The sequence below is a fragment of the Triturus cristatus genome, chromosome 4_1 (assembly GCF_964204655.1).
Source record: "Triturus cristatus chromosome 4_1, aTriCri1.1, whole genome shotgun sequence".
Taxonomy (NCBI): Eukaryota; Metazoa; Chordata; class Amphibia; order Caudata; family Salamandridae; genus Triturus; species Triturus cristatus.
In genome coordinates this window covers 356876063-356897674 of record NC_140585.1, presented here as the reverse complement: position 1 = coordinate 356897674, position 21612 = coordinate 356876063, and the positions used below count along the sequence as shown (strand labels likewise).

General features: G+C 42.7%; 1 protein-coding gene across 4 annotated transcripts in view; it reads left to right on the top strand.

Annotated features, from left to right (window-relative positions):
• Positions 1-21612, top strand: part of DENND5B (DENN domain containing 5B) — a 535468-nt gene that overhangs the window by 262956 nt on the left and 250900 nt on the right. For 2 of the 4 annotated variants that reach the window (XM_085652363.1, XM_085652365.1), the window contains 5 exons: positions 723-1259; positions 2274-2505; positions 4297-4447; positions 17455-17548; positions 20982-21092. In XM_085652363.1, the coding sequence (XP_085508489.1) occupies positions 723-1259; positions 2274-2505; positions 4297-4447; positions 17455-17548; positions 20982-21092 (1125 nt within the window). The remainder of the gene's footprint in view (positions 1-722; positions 1260-2273; positions 2506-4296; positions 4448-17454; positions 17549-20981; positions 21093-21612) is intronic. The other 2 variants (XM_085652367.1, XM_085652366.1) reach the window with 1 other exon arrangement.

The window sequence follows — 21612 nt, the reverse complement described above, 5'->3', positions numbered from 1 at the left end:
ACGTCAGTCGGGGTAGTGACTGCGTTGTAAAGGCGCATTGTGGTAGTGACTGCATGGTAAAGCAGGTTTCCTTCATACATGTGATAGGCAAGCAGTTGATATTGTAGGGTCACAGAGTGGTTTTATGCTTCTGCTGGGTTTCTCACTTTTAAAGGGTTTTACACAGAGTTTTGACCTGGTTTAATTTGTCCCATGAGTTGATACAAAATATATCCTATGCTGTCAAATGAGCTGTCCAGTCTAAGATCATGCTATCCACTCTTTTGTACATTACGTAGTGTTTAATTGTTGTAAAATAATGTACTTGGATTTCATTATTGCCATTATGATGATGATGCCTTCTGTCGGTAGGAGAAAGTTTCTGGCATCCTATAGATTGTGGACTGGGGCAGTCTGACATAAAGTAGAAGAGCCTCTGGTGTGTATCTTTACTCCTTAATGGACCGTCACTGGTGCCACACATAAAACTGATTTAAAGTCACATGACTGATAACGATAGAACGTATCTGGTAAACTTTGTGGTGAGCTGTTGTATGGTTATCCGTGCATGATGACAAGAACACCTAATACTCATACAAATTTGATTCAATTATTCTTTTACTTCTATTGTTTTGTTTTATTTTTCTAGTATGTAACAGAAAAAAAAATCCGTGCAACACACAAAATGCATGCAGGTTGAATCCACTGTAAATAATATGCTGTTTCTATGTTTTTTCCAACAGGCTAACCTATGCTTTGTGGATATTGACAACCACTTCATTGAACTTCCAGAAGAATTCCCTCAATTCCCCAACAAGTTGGAGTTCATCCAGGAGATATCTGAAGTTCTTCTGCAGTTTGGAATACCTCCTGAAAGCAACTTGCATTGCAGTGAGAGTGCAGCAAAGCTGAAGGATCTGGTTTTGGATGAGTTGGCAAATGATAACAAGAATGGCAATGTTCCTAGTAATAACATCACTATGTATGATTTATTGAAAGGGAACGAAACAATTGCTCGGCTGCAGGCACTTGCAAAGAGGACAGGAGTGGTGATGGAGAAGATGTCGATAACCGCACAGTTGGAGGAGAAGGAAAAGGACTCCAGACTGCAGGGTCAGCAAAGAGAGCTGAAGGACTGTAAACTTAGCGTTCATATCCGGGAGGTGTTTGCAAATCGGTTCATACAGATGTTTCAAGATTACGAGGCCTTTGTTATTCAAGGAACACAAGACATGGAGTCATGGTTGACAAACCGAGAACAGATGCAGAACTTTGACAAAGTAAAGCAGCAAGCGTTTGCTACTCTAAATTTCCTCCTTTCCTCTTTGTCCTAATAATGTTTGGATTTGCTGCAGTATTTGTCGCTTTTGAGTAACTTAGCTTATGGCGTGGTGTTCTTATCGTTTTCATTAGTAAGCTGAAGTGGGAGTCCTAAGCAACTGAGGGGACCTAAATCAGTCTAGCCTCGTCGGGTCTATCTTTCAGGATGCAAATGTAGTTCTCTGAATCCACACATGCACCTCTCTCTCATCCATACTCTCAAACCCTTTGTTCGAGGCATCATTAGAATGAGTAGTTTCTGATAGTCCATGGAAGCCACATAATATGTGGCTGATTATGAAATATGGGTAGAATTGATTTGCCTGATTTCAAATTGCCAACAGGTACACCTTCACTAAAGCTGCACACAAAAATATGTATTAAAAATTGTGGGATAGATCAAGTGCCCACACTTTATTAAGAGTGTAAAGGCATGGTACATGTGAAGTGCCCACCATAAACACAGTGGGAACTGGGCATTTCTGTATTATTGGCTCCTTGTTCCACGCACGGGACCCTCACTTCCAGTATGTTTTTTGTCCTTTGCCAGCCTTACATATGAATTAGGATCTGAAGGATTGCCATTCAAAGCAAGTTTGGATGTTAATCAGTATAAATAGGCATATTTGTATTTTTTGTTGATGTTCGTCTTCTGTATCGGTCTAGCCAGTGTCAGCATGATTATACAACCATGCTTTATACTGCCAATTAACATGTCGCTTTGTTGACCTTTAGCGAGGGAGTTTAGTACTATTTTCATTTTTTTATGGTAAAAGAAATAGGCAATGCTTTGTAACACTGTTAGTTTAGAAAATTGTATTTGCAAAAAAAGTCTAGTGCCTCAGGAAAAAAAGCAATTTACTGTCTTGTAAAACCGTCATGGAAGTTATAATCCCTCTCTGCATTCTCAGTGTGTAACATGCCTGCCTGCCGGTCTCCTCTACTTAATTGCTCGGATTTCTGTATCTTTGCAGGCCTCCTTCCTGTCGGATCAGCCCGAGCCTTACCTCCCGTTCCTCTCGCGTTTCATCGAGACCCAGATGTTTGCCACATTCATAGATAACAAAATAATGTCCCAGTGGGAAGACAAGGACCCTCTGCTTCGGGTGTTTGATTGTCGGATTGAAAAAATTAAAATGTATAATGTAAGGGGCCCGGCCTTGCGGACATCCATCTATCAAAAGTGCACATCTTTAAAGGAATCCGGTATGTTCAAAATCAGTTCATTTATTTGTGCAGTTAATAGGGCCCATGTAAGACAGTGTGAGCCACGTTTTAGAGATTATCATTAAACTAATATTGTGCAATAAGAACTACTGTTGAAAACTACTAAGTGCCAGAAAAGCTCTATTATTTTACACGAGACTGTTGCCTACAAAAATTAGTGGCCAGTTGGTGGTGTTTGTGTTTTGGATGAAAAGAAAAGTTGCCTTTTGTTGTGTATTTGAAGTATTCCCAGTGCCTCAGATGTTACAATATGCCATTTGCACGTTTATTGTGTATAAGCAGTAATAGCTTTTAAAACTTTCAGGGAGAGAAGCATATGATAAAAGCAACAGATACCAGTATAACAAATGCAATATGATAAACAGCGAAGAGCTATTTGTAATGTTTGAGAGCACTCTAGTCGCTTGCGTGTTTTAAAGTCGTCATTAACGTGTACTCTACATGCAGCACTATGTAACGCAATGCCTTATGTTACTATAGAGATGTGCAGCATGGTGCTAGCTGAGTGCTCGAGGTCAGCCACAGGTAGGCAGACCAAGTTTGGAGCACAGCATTTTATCTGAAACAATTATTTGTCGGTTTCCTGCTCATTTTAGAGAGACCTGTAACTTTTATCTCCTGATTTCAATGCTTGTAAAAAGATCTAAAAGCATGAAGGAATGCTTTGGGTGAGGTTTCAGTGGCAACTAGTGACAAAAAACAACGAGCAACAGAGCAGGCACTGGCTATTATGGATCTTTTTAATTACTGCTCCGCGTTGAACCGCCAACGTAGTAAGTCTTTACAGCGAATCCACTCACCTGGTATTCCGAACCTATATACTTACATTTTTGAAGCATCATGTGTACTTTGATATATACAAACATGAATGCTGGGAGACATTTGTTGTCTGCTTGTATATTTCCAGCGCAAACGCATTGCCAAGGCATAATCTTCACAACACAAATGATATATACAGCAAAAGAGATAAAAGCAGTACACAGATAACTATAGAAATATATTCACAGCCGAAATGAAACCTATTCAAGACTGAGATAGCATCTTCTCGAATCCTTCTTGAAACAAAAGGTGTTATCAACTTTCAGCAAACTCGCAAACTGATTCCACACCCATGATCCCACACCAGCGAAACATCTTCCACTATTCTAATTACACTGCCATTTCAGGATACAACATTTTGATCAATCGCAAAGTGTGAGAGCATGCAAGTTTGGCCAATGTACAAGGTGTGTGAGGATGCAGATACCCTGAAATCAGGACGCAATGAAGCATCCGAGAGGTGTGTTCAGGGGTAGATGTATGAAGGACATTGAGAAATTGATATCAATATCGGCTGAAGCCCTTTATATTTCATTTAGCTTGTTTCCCATGGAGTGAAGTTCGATGTGGCTTTCTTGTTAATTTTGACACTGAAATTACCTTGTTTTAAAAAATAAAATAAAAAGTCCTGCAGATTTTCTTATCCCTACAGAAATGGGAAAAGGTTTCCTCAGATTTTCTGATATTTTTCCACAGATATGGCTTTCTTTTAGCCACATGCAACGACTGCTCAATGGAGAATGTGTAATGAAGTGATTATCCAAACTAACTGAATTATTGTTTTCGGTGCCCGAACGTTGTGTACATTCGGTTCTTTTCCCGTTCACACTTTAATCCTCAGCTCAGGATAGGCATTACTGAAAAGCTTGCATTTTGGGATGTCTGTAACTGTATGTGATCTGCGTGTTGGAAGCTCATGTATGTTTTAATAAAGATGAATATTCTTTTCAGCACAGTCAATGGAGCAGCGTTTACTGAAGATCGACCATACTGCTATACACCCACACCTGCTTGATATGAAGATAGGGCAAGGAAAATACGAACAAGGGTTCTTTCCAAAATTACAGTCTGAAGTACTGGCTACAGGACCTACCAATAACAAGTGAGTATTTTAAAGCCTTCCAAATGCACAAGTGATAATGCTGCAATACACGCTAAAATGTAAAAGTAGAAGCATGCCTCAAATACCTTACATGATTAAATTCCAATGCTTTGGGCGGAAGTCTTCACAAAGCAGAAGACTAGTTGTACTAAGTGACATTTTTGCGTAGACCGATTTAACAAGACTTGCTGCTGTCTCTGGCTGGCTATTTTGTCATAATCCAATTGCATTTACTGGAGTTCACTCAGTCTTCGCTAAATTTATCTTCAGTTTCTAATAACATTTGTTAGATTAAACAGTCTCTGGGCCTAACCTGGTGAGCAGTCTCTCCTTGTTTTGTCATTGTGCAGTCTCTCAACCTCTCTTGGGTTACAGTATATCCTTGTGATCTGGTGTCATTCAATGTTGTGTTGTCTTTCAGCCTGTCCTGGATAGCAATCCCTCCTTGTAAACTTACTGTAGCTTGTACTGTCTCTTTGACGGTCCTGAGAAAAAGCTTTTCTTTGTGTTGTGATACCAGTTTTCACAGTACTGTCTCTGAACCTGTCAGGTATGCAGAGCAAGAAAGTAGACTGCTATGCACCTGCCCTTTGCATTCAAAAGTGAGAAGTTTGCGTCTTTGCTGGGTTTTATCTAAAGTCGGCATCCTACCTTAATTCAAGTTTATGACCTGATTTCAAAGTGTTTCAGTTGGTACCAAATCACATACCTGCCAAACACCTGCTGTCTTGAATGATATTTTATGTCTGTCCTGGGTTTTTAGCCTGATACTTGTAGTTTTGACAGCCAGATACTCGTAGGTTTGCTACTCCCATTGTAGTTATGTTCTTAAAACATATACATTTACAATAGTATCTGTGGCTGAAGCGTCGGGTCAGATTAGTGGTGTCATAATGTATGTGCCCGCTTGACACCAATACCTGACCTTCAGAGTCAATAATCACCAGGCAGATAAGAGCTCTCACGAGTTCCAGGTCCATGTGTGAGTAGAACATCTAGTACATGGTTTTTCTTATTATGCAGGTATTTGTGGTCCTGAGTTTATAATAGGATAAACATGACCACAAGTACCAGAAAGCAAAGGAAAAAGCCTCCACTTGATGTGCTACGTAGCTTGCTTTTAACCCCTTCGCTGCTAGGCCTTTTTCCCCCCTGGGCTGTTTTTTTGGGCTATTTGGGGTAGTGCACGCTTAGGCCCCCTGTAACTTTTTGACCACATAAGGTATCCATGCCAAATTTGCGTCCTTTTCTTCCAACATCATGGGGATTCTACAGGTACTCGGGGTTTGTGGATTCCCCTGGAGGGGTAACAGAAATTAGCCAAAATACAGCAAAGGTTTTTTTTGTTGTGAAAAATGGGCTACAAATGAAAGTGTCTGGGTTTTTCTCTGCAAATGGTATCAAAAAAGGGTTTGTGGTGCTGAAATTTACCATTTTCCCAGCTTTTAGGGAATGACAGAATTTGTCAGAAAACCAACATTTTTTACACAGTTTTCGCATTTTTCTGGGACATAGGCTATTTTTGTAATTTTTTGTGTTTTCAACCTCCTTCCAATTAATGGTAGGAATGGGTGTAAAAGCAATAATGGATCCTGGAAAGCTATACATTTTAAAAATAGTAACACTTAAATATAGGAAAAATTGAAAATTAGTTGAAAAAAACAGCCTTTTGTGTCAACGTTTTCACCTGTAACTTCTTCTAATTATGACAGCTCTTTGAAAGCAATATACCGTTACATCCGCTGGACCTTCCTGGTTGTGGGGATATATAGGACTTGTAGGTACACCAAGAACCCGACGAACCCAGAGTCAAAAACTGAGCAGCAATTTGCAATGGTTTTTAGGTATCGCCTGGCTATCGCGTAAGCGATCGCTCAGCGAGACTTATGTAGGGGCTTCAGAAAATGCTCCCAAAGGCTTCCCAGGCGGATCGGGTGGCGGTTACGCGCACAACCACGCGCATTCCATTTGCCACCAGCTACTTCCTGCGCGTGCGCCGCCTCACGCATTCAGAGAGATTTAGTAAGGGGCACAAGACCTTAGGAATGCAGTTTATGGCCAGTGCATGTGAGGCATTCAAGCGCGAAGCTGGCATCTGGCATCGGACTTGAAAGCAACAGACTGCTTTCGCCAGCGCACGCTCGGCCTCACTTCCTGCATCCCCTCTTACTACAATTAACTTTTGTTATAACTCACACCCCATATGCTCGTTCCCTCCCACCCTTCCTTTTATCTCCGCTTTCCTTGTTGTTTACAAACCACGCCACACACTGCTGCAGGCCACACACTGCTGCACGCCACACACCACACACTGCTGCACGCCACACACTGCTGCACGCCGCACACTGCTGCACGCCGCACACTGCTGCACGCCACACACTACCGCACGCCACACACTACCGCACGCCACACACTGCTGCGCACACTGCTGCATTACACACTGCTGCACGCCGCACACTGCTGCATTACACACTGCTGCACGCCACACACTGCTGCACGCCACACACTGCTGCACGCCACACACTGTTGCACGCTGCACACTGTTGCACGCTGCACACTGTTGCACGCTGCACACTGTTGCACGCCGCACACTGTTGCACGCCGCACACTGCTGCACTCCACACACTGCTTTTATGCAAGTTTATGCTACTGACATTGTAAATGTCAATGCATTTTATTTGTTTTAAAACCAAAACACAAATAAAAGGCATTGTAATTTTACAATGCCAATAGCTCAAACTCTTATAAATGCGAGACCTATTGCATTGCAAATGCTTGTTTATTATGTTCCGGGTATATAGCAATTATTGTGGGAAACTGTATACATGGAAAAATCGGTATGAAAGACACCTATGTATTTCTGAAATGGGAACAAATTATAGAGTTTAGAAACTGTACATATTTGCACATTTTCGACATTGGTAATACTCATACTAGCATGAGAATTATCGGTCGTTTTTCAAAATGACTTTTTTGGGGGGTCCACGCAAGCCATACCTACCTGGAAGCCCCCGGGTGTCTAGTTCTCAGAAATGTGCGAGTTAGGTAGGTTTCCCTATATGGCTGCCGAGCCCCGGGCCAAGAACTCATGGGACCCCCATGCAAAACCAGGTTGGGTTGTGATAAGTAATTTAGATGTCACATAAATAGATTTTGGGCCCTTCCCTGCCGCGGGTACTTGGCCCACCCATAGAAGTGAGGTACCATTTCTATTGGGTTACTTGTAGAAATGCTGGAGGGGTTGGAAATTTGTTGTTACATTCCGCCGTGTGAAAATTTGTGTACAATAATGCAAGGAAAATGTCACTGTCACATTTTGAGGTTTGCAGGACATTGGGTAAGATAACTTGTTGGGATCCACAAGAGAGACATCACCATGCACTCCCTTGGGTGTTTAGTTTAACACAAAAACTACAGTTGTTAGGTTACTCTTAAATGAAATGTACAGCTTAGCAGAGAGACAAAACAGACAAAGATTACTGCACAGCCACCTATTCCTCAAGCACACACACACACTGGTTGGCTTTGGCACGAGGGCGAGTGACGGTTCAGTATATAAAATTGTATTAACAAGAGATTTCACAAAAATGAAATGCACTGTCAATAATTGAATGGACAGAAAAACTGAACCAGTGACTCGCAGCTCGTGAGCTGTAAAGCCACTTCAAGGCACCAACCACTTTACAGGCCATTCACACACCTTTCATACGTGATACACACAAGACCATTCACACCACCAGGCATGAAACCAACACATTACAACATTCACAAAAAGGGACAAGGTACACCCTGCTTTAGAAAGAAAAAAATATGTATATTACTGCGCAGCCATCTAATCCTTAAGCACACACACATACTGGTTGGATTTGGCACGAGGGTGAGTGATGGTTCAGTATGTACAATTGTATTAGCAAGTGATTTCACAAAAATGAAATGCACTGTTAATAATTGAAAGGACGAGAAACTGAACCATTGACTCGCAGCTCTAAACAAGGCACCAACCTCTTTACAGGCCATTCATACACCTTTCATACGTGTGACACATACACAACCATTCACACCGTCAGCCACGGGTCCAGCACATTACAACACTCACACCAGCAGACAGCGCCATTCAAGGGCCCATCACTTTCACACGCCCACATTCCTGACACAGCAACCACACAAGCTGATGGATTGCGTGGAGTGGTCTCAGCTAGCAGTGTGTGTAGTGACAAGTAGCAAGTCACTACTCACACACCGCCAGCCGAACGCCACTCCACGCACACCGCCAGCCAAGCGCCAGTCCACGCACACCGCCAGCCAAGCGCCAGTCCACGCACACCGCCAGCCAAGCGCCAGTCCACGCACGCCGCCAGCCAAGCGCCAGTCCACGCACACCGCCAGCCAAGCGCCAGTCCACGCACACCGCCAGCCAAGCGCCAGTCCACGCACACCGCCAGCCAAGCGCCAATCCACGCACACCGCCAGCCAAGCGCCAGTCCACGCACACCGCCAGCCAAGCGCCAGTCCACGCACACTGCCAGCCAAGCGCTAATCCACGCACACCGACAGCCAAGCGCCAGTCCACGCCCACTGCCAGCCAAGCGCCAGTCCACGCCCACTGCCAGCCAAGCGCCAGTCCACGCACACCGCCAGTCAAGCCCCAGCCTACACACACCGCCATCACATTTAGGATTTTTTTATACACAAAAAAACACAAACAAATTGCAAACGGATACAAATCTACTAACACAAAATCTGAAACTAAATACATTGCACTAATGCCAACCTTGAAACAGAATAAAAAATGTTAAACAATACAGGCCAGGCAGTTCACTTTACCACTCATGGATGCTCCCAAAAATTCTTATGCGTGTGGTACGATTTAAAATAAGCAGACACACACAGTCCAGGGTTAGGACAGTCGGGGCAGTACATAAGAGTCTCCTTCCGCATACCTCTTCGCCAACAGACTCTACATCTCCTTTTGGCAAAGTCTTTTGAGTTTGTGGGAGGAAGGTATTCAGGAAAGTGGCGATCTTTCAATCTAGCCACATCCTCCACTACTCCAACTCTAGGAACACTTGCCTGTTCCACTAGAACAAGGCTGCCTATTACAGACTCCTGAAACTTAGCAAAAGTCATCTTTGACTCAGGACAAGAATCCTGGAACACAACAAAAGCATTAAAGGTTGCCAAGTGGAAAAGATGGATAGCCAACTTCTTATACCAAATGTAAGCCTTACGAAGTGCAGCCTAAGGTTCGAACCTCTGATCTACTCTGTCAACACCACCCATGTGCCTATTATAGTCTTAAATGCACACAGGTTTGCGCACTTCAGCAACCTGACCCCAAACAATCACAGGTGCAGTGCTTTCATCATGGATGGTAGTCAGCATGTAGACATCTCTCCTGTCTGAAAACTTCACAGCTAGAAGCTCCTCGCAACGCACTGCACTGTCCCTGCACAAGCTTTTGACAAACAAGTTCTTTTGGGAAACCTTTACGGTTAGAGCGGATTGTGCCACAAGCAACAGTGACCACGTTCGCCAATTCCCTGAACAACCGCACACCGGTGTAGAAGTTATCTACATATAAATGATGGTCTTTGTTAAATAATCCTCTACCAAGTTCCCACACAATTTTCTCAGTCACTCCAAAAGTGGACGGACAACCAGGGGGGTTAATGCTGGATTCCTAACCGGTGTACACCCTGAAATTAGAAACATATCCAGTCCCACTGTCACACAGCATATACAGCTTAATTCCATAGCGTGCCCTCTTACTAGGAATGTATTGCCTAAAAACCAAGCAGCCCTTGAACAACACCAAGGACTCATCTACTGCTATTTCTTTTCCTGGAGCATAGATCTCAGAAAATCGATCAACAAAGTGATCAAGGACAGGCGAATCATAAAAAGACGGTCACAATCAGAGTGATCTCGTGGCAACGCTAAAACATTATCGACAAAATGCAGCATCCGAAGCAGAAGCAAATACCTATCACGACTCATCACTGCCGGAAATATAGCCGTTGCCATCAAGGGACTAGTAGACCAATATGAAGACATTGATGGCTTCCTTAGCAAACCCATAAAAAAAGTTAATCCCAAGAACTTCTTCATCTCTTCAAGATTTGTGGGAGTCCACCGGATAGCTCTAGAATGGGGCTTAAGGCTGGCACTGTTGTCCCTCAAAAGCTGTTCAGCATACAAATTAGTCTGCTCAACAATCTCTGCCAAAAACACATCGACCATAAACAACTGAAAAACATTTATCGGCAAAAAGGTCTCAGTATTCACTCTACACCCTGGAACACCAGTAAAGTCTGGCAATGCCGGCTGCACCATGCCAGGGGCAACCCAGACGTCATCACTTTCAACGGGAAGCCTTGCAGCCCCAGCCTGCAGCCCAGATGCCTCTTGCCGCACTACACCAACAGGAAGCCTAGCAGCCCCAGATGCCTCTTGCCACACTACATGAACGTGAAGCCTTGCAGCCGCAGGCTGCAGCCCCGATGCCTCTTGCCGCACAATCGGCACATCAATGTCCTCCTCTTACACAGGCACTTCATCCGCACTGAGAGAAGCTTCATCATCCGATGATTCCATGTGGAGAGAAAACTCACTGCCTGAGTCATCCCCTCCCACCTCTGCCTCAGAATCAGAGTCAGTCTCTGAACCAAGGTCAGAGGAAGACTCAAAAAGCATACCAACAACCTGCTGCGCAGTAATCCTGCGGCTAGCAATTATCCTTACTAAGAAAGGAGACTGCACAAACAAGTCAACAACAACCAACACTGTGCAAAGTAAGTAGTAAACAAAGTGTGGCTTTAGCACAAAGATCTATATACTCAAAAACAATATAACTCTTACCAAAGATAGCTACACTCACCAGCAACTACTCTGCAGAGACACAGCAAAAAGCAATGATATCCCACTAGAAAGAAAAAACGAAACCAATTACTCATAAGACAAAGTACACATCAAGCACTAATGCAAAAAAATTTTGACACTCAAAAACAGAAGCCAAACATACTGCTATTACTACACCATTTGCAAAAAACACATTCATGTAGGGAAATTAAACTAATTTAGAGTAAATAGTACAAAATACATTCGCTTACTAAGCACATGCAACTACACAAGCTGTAAAACCAGCAGTAACAAAACCGCAACCTGGAACAGTCTAAACTGCAAAAGCCTTGAACTAGAATAAAATAGAGAAATAAAAAAATTACTATCACATTTCACAAACAATATGACAAAATTATAACACACAATGTCACTACCTAAATGGTCATTCGGCCAGATGGGCCTTCAAATAGGGCTGAGAAAAATGGGAATTAGGTGAGGTTTTCCACCAAACCACTCTATCTCCCAGGTGGGGCAGAAAACAGACAGTTATTTGTCGCCCCTTGGAAAAAAAAAAAAGATCCCTGGTACCTAGTAGGATTTTCTGCCTTACCCTCCCACCTAGGGCAGAAAGACCTAAACAATGGGGCAGATCTGTCGGGGGCAGAAAATGGAAGACCCATTGGCCAAGGGGTCACTTCCATCCAAATTTAAATGCCCCCAAATGGAAACCCTGGTGGCTAGTGACGTTTTCTGCCCCCCTGGGGGCAAAATGGCCGAAAAAACGGGCAGATTTGCCCCTGGGGGGGGGGCAGGAAAACATTACAAAACACATGCCCCCTTTAGGAAGCGACCCTTGCCCAAGGGGTCGCTTCCATCAAAAATAATGGCCCCCAAATTAATCCCTGGTGCATAGTGGCATTTTCTGTCACCCCTAGGGGCAAAACAGCCGAAACAATGGGGCGATTTGCCCCCTGGGGCGTCAGAAAACCATTCCTAATAAAATGCCCCCTCTAGGAAGCAACCCTTGCCCAAGGGGTCGCTTCCATAAAAATAATTTGCCCCCGAAGTAGTCCCTGGTGCCTAGCGGCGTTTTCTACTCCCCTTGGGGGCAAAACGGCCAAAAAAACGGCCCAATTTGCCCCCAGTGGAGCAAAAAAACATTCCTTAAAATTTGTCCCCTCTAGGAAGCGACCCTTGCCCAAAGGGTCGCTTCCATAAAAAACATGTGCCCCCAAAGTAGTCCCTGGTGCTTAGCGGCGTTTTCTGCTCCCCCTGGGGGCAAAACGGCCGAAAAAACGGGCCGATTTACCTCCGGGGGGGGGCAGAAAAACAATGGCTTTATATTGAGCCTTAAGGAAGCGACCCTTGCCCAAGGTGTCGCTTCCCTTACTTAAAAAAAAATTCCCTGGTGCTAGTGGGGGCATTTCCGCTGCACGATCGCGATGCTGTGCTCGATCGTGAAGCATAAATGCCCTGCAAAGAGACATCAGCGGAGAGGAAAATCTCTTTCCTCTCCCCCGATGCCTCGATGCATTTTCCAAACCCCCCCAGGAACAAGGAAACCTACCTGGTTCCTCCGACGCTCAGGAAGCAGATGGCTTCCCGAGCGTCTGGGACTTCCTGATGACGTCAGCGTGCGCTGTGCGCGCCGACGTCATGGGATTTCCCTGGCGGGGTCGGGGGTGGCATAGGAAACTCTTCCGCTGCCATCCCCGTCTGTGGGGCCGAAATTGGACACCCGTGGGGGGAGCGCCAGCGCTTCCCCCGTGGGTGGGTCCCATGACGAGCTGGATGAGCACACATCTACTGTGTGCCATGACGAGTCCAGCTCATCATGAGCAGGGAAGGGGTTAAGGGGCCTATTACGATGGCGGTTGGATGACCGACCACCATCATAGTGGGAATCTGACCGCCCGACAAGGAATTGGTGGTCCCACCCGCTTAATTACAATGGGACTGCCAGCACGGCAGTGGGAAAAGTGCTCAGTACTGGAAAAGTGCTGCAGCAAAAGCAGCAGTGTTATTGAGCACTTTGTGCACATTCATACTCCGTGTGCCAGGCACCATGTGGTGCCTCGCACATGGTGATGAATGTGCGTGGGGGCACTACATCTGCATCATGGCAATGGCCCACAGGGGCCCTGCTTGGGGCCCACAATGTCCCTTTCCTACAGCCTTTCAATGCCGGTGGGACCGCCATGTAAAGGCTGTTGGAAAGGTACATCGTAATCCCTACAGCAGTGCCTGTGCAGGCACTGTCTCTATTGGAGGGATTACTGTCTGACCGCTAATTCGACTGCCACTGTCGGCCTGTCGGTGGCAGTCCCACTGGCATCATAATGATGTCCTAAGTCACTAGAAGCTTCAGTGATTTAAACTCCATCCGTAAGCGACAACATACACCTGTCCACAGGTGGAGCAAGGGATGAAAGAAAGTAGGCACAGTACCCCAGAAAGTGTGGATGCAGGAAGAGAAAAAAGCATGTAGAGAGCATAGATATCAGGCCTAGGACGTCATCAGAGAGACAGCGAGAAATTACTGGACTTCCAGCTTCTTTGTGAAGAGTAAGCTGTATCATGTAAGTCTGATTTATGAGACTATTAACTCAAAGTAAGTAGTAATGACTTGAATAAATGTGATTTTTACATCAGTTCCGGTGATGTCACTTCTGATGATATCACATGGGTTATCGGCTGTGCCTTACAGCGCCCAATTGTCCAGACAGTTTGGAAGCTATCTCATCTGCCTCTTTGGGCTCTGTGTTTCCACCAATACTATGATGTCATTAGGCAAGCTAAAGCCTTTGTCTTCACTGACAGTGCAGAGCTTCAATCGTGTGAAGCTTTCTGTAGTACTCCATATATGCGGAAATCCGGAAAAAACTAGTGCTGACCTCCATTGTTGTACGTGACCTTTCCTTACATGGCAATTCAAATGAAAAATATAACTCTATAGGTGTATTTGCACTTTTGCAAAATTGAAGAGTAAGAAGTATCGGTTTATTTTTATTTTCCTCTCCAGACCGTTTAACTTACTATTGTCAAAAAGATGTAGCCAAGTATTGCTGAACGTAGATGAGGCAGCGAATAGTACTAAAGATGAAACGTAATCAAAATCTGTTCTGTGTCTCGGGACATAGCGCTTAAAGTAATCTTTTTGAATGCACACCTGTATACTGCTGTCTTCCACTTTCTGTCAAGCTCATAAACAGTTAAATGCTTCTTGTGAGCCACACTTAGATAAACTGAAATCTTAATTCAAGTGTTGTAGTCTCTGCTATTAACTGTTATTAAAAGTATATAGCCAATTATATTGCTGCAAAATTAATAAATAAATGTGTGAACAGATCTCTAGTCAATAATGAATATATATAAATACATCAATCTATATGTGTGTATATATATCTATATACATTTAGATATATATATATATATGTGTGTGTGTGTGTGTATATATATATATATATATATATATATATATATATATATATATTCACTGAAAAAACCATAGGTTTCACACAAGTTATAGTTAGCTGTACATTTCACTCGTAAAAAACCAATGAAATTCCCCCGTTATAGTTAGTGCAGGCAACTATAACTCACGCGACCGCAATCCTCTGCTGATGCTAATACTGTATTTAGACACTTATTTGCCCATGTCTTCTTCCATTAAATTTTAGCTATACATATATTACAAATATTTTTTTTTCATAAAGACACATATGTCATCAGCAGAGGATTGCGGTCGCGTGAGTTATAGTTGCCTGCACTAACTATAACGGGGGAATTTCATTGGTTTTTTACGAGTGAAATGTACAGCTAACTATAACTTGTGTGAAACCTATGGTTTTTTCAGTGAATTTGCAAGGTTTTTTAAATGCTAATTCCCAACTATAACGTGTGTGAAACCTATGGTTTTTTCAGTGAATTTGTACGGTTTTTTAAATGCTAAGTTACTTTACGCCATTCGTGGCGTGCGCGCCCAGTTAACGCAGTTTGTTCCGTGCATGCACGGTGCGCTTCGCGCACCGCGCGCCCACTTTATGCAGTTAGTGCCGTACACGCACGGTGGTCACGCGGTTCGCGCAGCGCACCGCGTGCCCACGTTATGCGGGATGGGCCATGTACGCACGATGCGCTTCGCGCACCGTGCGCACAAGGGGGACATATTATGCGCATCGTTGTGAAATGTATTCTTTATTAATTTCACATGTGAAATATGCCATGCACAAATGGTGCCCTTCGGTCACCATTTACACACGGGGTGGGGAGAGTGTGGATAATTTTTTTTTTTTTACCGTACGCATACGGTAAGGGTAATCGGCGATTTTTCGAAAAAAAAAATAATATTTTTTGGGCCTTGGGGGTTGTTTGGGGACCCCTATATCAATGCTGGGTGGTTATGATCTCAATATACTGCCCCTTTAGACATTTTTTGGCTTTATTTTTGCTGCCCCACTCAGAGTGCGAGAGAGAAAATGGCGGCCGCCGCTTCCTGGTTTCGACCGATTCGAATGTTTACTTAGATCTAACAGCCAATCAGAAACGCGCTCGCGCACGTCACCGTACGCGTACGGTAAGCGCACCGTAAGCTGGCTCAGATATATATATTGATTTAAAGGCTATTTTCTCAGAATCTACTGAACAGATTTACACCAAACCTACAAAAGGCACTTCCTTGACCTGTAGACTACCTCTCTGCCAAATTTCAAGGAACTCTGTTCAGCCGTTCGGGCTGTAGCTGTGTCTAAAGGTCCTATGGAAAAATGCATGGGAAAAACGCGTTTTGGGACCCCCCTTTTATCTCAGCCCCCGCTTGACGAATCCCCCCGAGACTTTCAGGGTAGGAGCGGAGCGCAGCGCCCCACCTATTTTGAAAATTTCGCGAGGATTCGTCGACTGGCGCCAAAGTTATTCAAAATAGAATGTTGCGGTTTTCCTTTGGTAAGAGGGTCCTAACTATAACTACCTACTGGCGACCGCCAGTAGGTAATATGTATATATATATATACACATATATAAATTACCTACTGGCAGTCGCCAGTAGGTAGTTATAGTTAGGACCACGTTTCCATAGGAAATCCGCAACATTCTATTTTGAATAACTTTGGCGCCGGTCGACGAATCCTCGCGAATTTTTCAAAATAGGTGGGGCGCTACGCTCCGCTCCTACCCTGAAAGTCTCGGGGGGATTCGTCAAGCGGGGGCTGAGATAAAAGGGGGGTCCCAAAACGCGTTTTTCCCATGCATTTTTCCATAGGACCTTTAGACAGGGCTACAGCCCGAACGGCTGAACAGAATTACTAGAAATTTGGCAGAGAGGTAGTCCTCAGGTCAAGGAAGTGCCTTTTGTAGGTTTGGTGTAAATCTGTTCAGTAGATTCTGAGAAAATAGCCTTTAAATCAATATATATATCTGAGCCAGCTTACGGTGCGCTTACGGTACGCTTACCGTACGCGTACGGTGGCGTGCGCAAGCGCGATTATGATTGGCTCTTAGATCTTAGTAAACATTCGAATCGGCCGAAACCAGGAAGCGGCGGCCGCCATTTTCTCTCTCGCACTGAGAGAGATGATTAACAAACAAAGCACAAAAACATTTAAAGGGGCTGTTTTGACAGCTCCCACACACATAGCCATGTACAGGGAGTCCCCAAAGATCCCCCAAGGCCAAAAACGGAATTTTTATTTTTTCGCCAATTTCGCCGATTACGCTTACCGTACGCGTACGGTAAAAAAATATTTAAAAAAATAAAAATATCCACACTAACCCCACCCCGTGTGCAATTGGTGACCGAAGGTCACCAATTGCGCATGTCTTATCACACAAGTAAAAAACGAAAATATTAAAAAAAAAAATATTAAAAAAAAAATTATCCACACTCTCTCCACCCCGTGTGCAAATGGTGCCGCGTGAGTTATAGTTGCCTGCACTAACTATAACGGGGGAATTTCATTGGTTTTTTATCAGTAAAATTTCCGCTAACTATAACATGTGTGAAACCTATGGTTTTTTCAGTGAATATATATACACGCATATATAAATATATATACACACACACATGGACACAATATACATATAACATATATATGGATTTTTTTGTAATGTAAAAAAATCAAGACCCTGAAAAGTATGCCCTGTAAATAAGTTTTATGGTTGTATTACAGCCGCTGGGTGAGTAGAAGTGCCACAGCACAGCGCAGAAAGGATCGCCACAGACAGCATTCGGAACACCTTGGTTTGGACAATGATTTGAGAGAGGTATGTAGGATGTAATGAGTTGATTCCTTGTATGTTAAACATTACTAAAGTTGTATAATATATAGAATTATAGAAAGTATAACTGAGTTATGAGGATGTTTTACTCAGAGGTGTTCTGGGTGACATCAAAAGGAACGAGAGTGAAGCTTGAATTGTCTATACTGTCACTCGGAACCCTTAAGGTGAAAAAGATCCTTGTTATTCACTATTTCCCAATCGATAAGTTAGTTATATATTGCTCCTAAAATCATCTACACCTAATTTCAACTACTACGGAGAGGCAGAGGAGGAATGGGTGAAGAGTACATAACATGGCCCAACTTTTGTGTCCAAAATGTTGAAGAAAAAATGGTAACCCTTCTGCCATCCCTCATTCTCTGTGCATTCACCTTCAGAAGCTGTGCTCTCTGGTTTCCTATGCCGCTCTTACAGGCTCTTAAAGAGCCCAGCCAAAGGAGCAGTGAATTCCTTTGACGTAGCAACAGTGGGTAACCGGTTTTGTTAATAACTGTTGCTGCACCATAGCAAAGCGTTGCTGGATTTGAATCTAGTTATTCACGATAGTGGCTCTCTACCAGAGGCAGACATAACACAATGATTAAAGCATTGATAGTCAAGCATCTTCTGAAATTATACTTGTAAAGTAGTTTGACAAAACTTAAGGAGATGTATATTTTCCTTCCAGTGTTTAACTTTTCTAGTAAAACATGTTATATTTTGCTGAAGTCTAACAGTCCATTTTTTCCCATTTAGGGGTATTAATGCCTTTTTCTGTGTGGTGGGTAGATGTTATGCTTTTACTTGTCATTTTCAAAGAGCTGTGTTTCAAACGTGGATGTTTAAGATGAACCCAACGACTCTTTAAAAGCTGTGTACTTGCATAAGCCTGTTCATTTTCTGTGGTTTCTCCCTTCATTTGTTTGTTAAAACCTTTAATCTTTCTCATAACATTTGCATTTAATTACACTCATTCCATTTTATTTGCATATCGTGTCTTAAAATTTGCTGGAAACGGCTGCTGCTAGAAGTCAACATTTCAGTACATTTTATCTCTTGCTGAAGCTTCAGTACTTCAAAGAAAATGTTACGCACCATAACCGCAATTGAGATTGTTTTGCCATAATTGTCTTCTGCAACTGGAATCCCACTAATGAAGTAAAAAAAAATATATATAAATATATATAAAAGGGATAGCCCCCACTGACCGTGTTCCCTCCTTCATGTGTCCCTGTAAAGTTTTGCTAAATACACTATTGTTTGAGTCGTTCATACCCAGAAATGTGGCCACAAAAATTTAGAACTCTGTAGATGGTGATTGGCTGTTTAAGAGCCACACAGACATCTCAAATGGGAAAGTAACACGTTCTTCATTACCTGAACGTTCTCTTCTTGGAGCTACAGAATTTCCAACCCATTCATTATTGGGAGGAGTTAGAAAATAATGATTTAGTTCAGTCTATTTTGCCATCTCCAATATCTCATTCCACTTAAATATTGAAATATTAATATTTTATAAGCACTTTAACCCTTCAGATATCAAGATAAAGGTTGCTATGATTTGTGACGTTACTTCTTAACAGAATGGGTTGTGTTGCTTTTGGGTCTTGCTCACCATAAGTAACAGTTGAGCACATTGAGCTAGTTCTTTAGAGGATGTTCATCTTTGGGCCTTAAATGGGAACAATTGTCACCTGGTTCAAATGATAACTTCATTGTCTAGGTAGTGCTAAATGTTTACTCCCTGGATGTACCTCATAGTTATTAGGGTATTTGTTAATGTCATTATGAGGCTCAATAAAGTCCTCAAAACATGTTTTGTGACTTGGAGATCCTTAAGATGCTTCGAGCCGACAGTCATCCGTGTTGATGGGCAGCGAGGAGGAGGACACGAGTTAGATCCCATTTGTCACTTAACTGTGTCCACTGAATAATGAAAAAATCTAAGTTCAGATATTAGAGCAGTGTTGTGATTTGCTTCAATCTTCCTCACATCTGGATAATGGAAGTTATTGGTATCTAGACTGGTAGTAGGAATGAGTACAAGTTAGTACAAGTTTACAAGGCCATTGGGGGCTTTACTTCACTGCACATAATGGACAAGCAGTTGATTTCCAGAGTATTTACAATGCTCTCACCACCAAGATGTTTGTTATGGATACTTGCTTAGTGTGCACTGACCACTGGATCCATTCTTCAGGGATTTAAAATGAGCTCATCTGCCGACTGGGTTAAATGGAATGCAAGGTAGATGACAAGCCTGAACATTTAGGCTGTCTTTTTCTGTGGTGAAAAAAGTGGCACACCATTGATGCCTGCAATCTTTTCATAGTGAATTTGACTTCGAAAGTAGAGATATAGCAGGGATCTACAAAAGTAAACCTCACTCGTAATGGCGTAAATAGATCTGGTTATTGTTGCCTGAGGTGTCTTCCTTCTGTACTTGGGGCACACTTCCTAAGCTGAAGTAATGGTTTGTCCTTACACACTACCAACTGGTGAGGCTGATGTGATGGCCACAGTGAAATGGAAAACCATTAATACACAAGGCCCGACTCGCTTAGACTGCTCCTTGTCCATGATCCTTAAGGTACGTTTAAAGTAAATGTATGTTGCATTCCTTTGTGTAATGTAAAGATAGGATTGAGATGCCACAGAGATCAAGGCCCTACTCGAGGAGCAATTTTCACTGTGTGCATTGTCCATAAAAGTCTACATCTGGTTAAGCGGTGCACTGCATAGTATTGTGGCATGTATAGAAGGAAGTATCCATGTCTTTATGCCGATGACCATTTCAACTTCACATTTTGAGAAACCATCTGTCTGTACTTCAAATATGAATGGAATTGAAGCACAGTATTCTTCCACCATTGCAGAATCAAAAAGTAATGGGTAATACCACGTCAAGGAGCAGGTATGCCTTCGGACTCTTTCTTAGCTGATTGTAGGTAAATTGAATAGAATTTTGTGGTGTTTGGTTTTTAACCATAGCTCAGTGCACTGATGGCAGGGTCTATGTTACCATGCACAGTGGTACTTTTATTTAACATTATTTTTTTTTCTTTTCATGAGTGGGATTGGAGTTCTGTTTATTGATACTGTCTAGTTAGAGTCAAACAATGTAAAAAAAATTATCAACAAAGATTGTTTAATTTCAAACTGAATTCTATTCAAAACAGCAGTACCTTATTGCACTGTTGTCTTTAAAAATCCATATTTACTAAGGTAGACTAAATAAAAAGCCTCTGCAACTTTGGCAAGAACTTGTTAGCAGTGTCTTTGAACAGCATACCGTTTTGCCACATTTCTGTTACTGTTGCTGTATTTACTTTTATTCTCTTATTTCTTTTGTTCTGGACCGTGTGCATGCATATTTCGCTCGCCTCCTCTCTGGCATTTTCTTTGTGTTTGCCTGTGGTGCCTTTGCTTCTGTCAGCCATCAGAGGAGCTTTTGATTCGACAGAACTCTATGGCGTTCTGGGAGTGGGACCAGGGGCCACCCCCTCATGCACGACCTCCTAAAAAATCCTACTCTGAGTGCTGTCTGGTATGTGTTTTCTGTTTAAAGCTGGCTTATCGGGATTCATCGTTTTTGTGCTTTTTTTTCATATAATCATTTAATCCACTGTATTGATCTTTCTACTTTGGTCACTCAGTCACTGTAATATGTACTGATTTCTTAATTTTAAGGAATCTCTTCATGGCTTCTGATAATGAGCCTGAAGCCCATATCCTTGCTCATTTATCTTTCTAACGTCTGAGGTTCGGCCAGCTGTTGATGAAGCACGAATAACCAATTAATTATTTAATGCATTTATTAGTATTTGCAGGCATTTCTTTGTATAATAAGGATTGCTCTTTGTGTATTTAAAAAACCCTATTTTAAAATACTGAGCGTTTTAGAGAAATAATTCACCATACATCGAAATAAATGTGTTCACCACAAACATGTTATCTCATTTTGTCTCCTGAAAAATAGATTATTTCGTACCACGGCTTGCCATATATTCCCCAAAAATTCGAAAGGCTTTTGGAAATGTTCGCCAATGTTTGCCAATGTTTCAAGT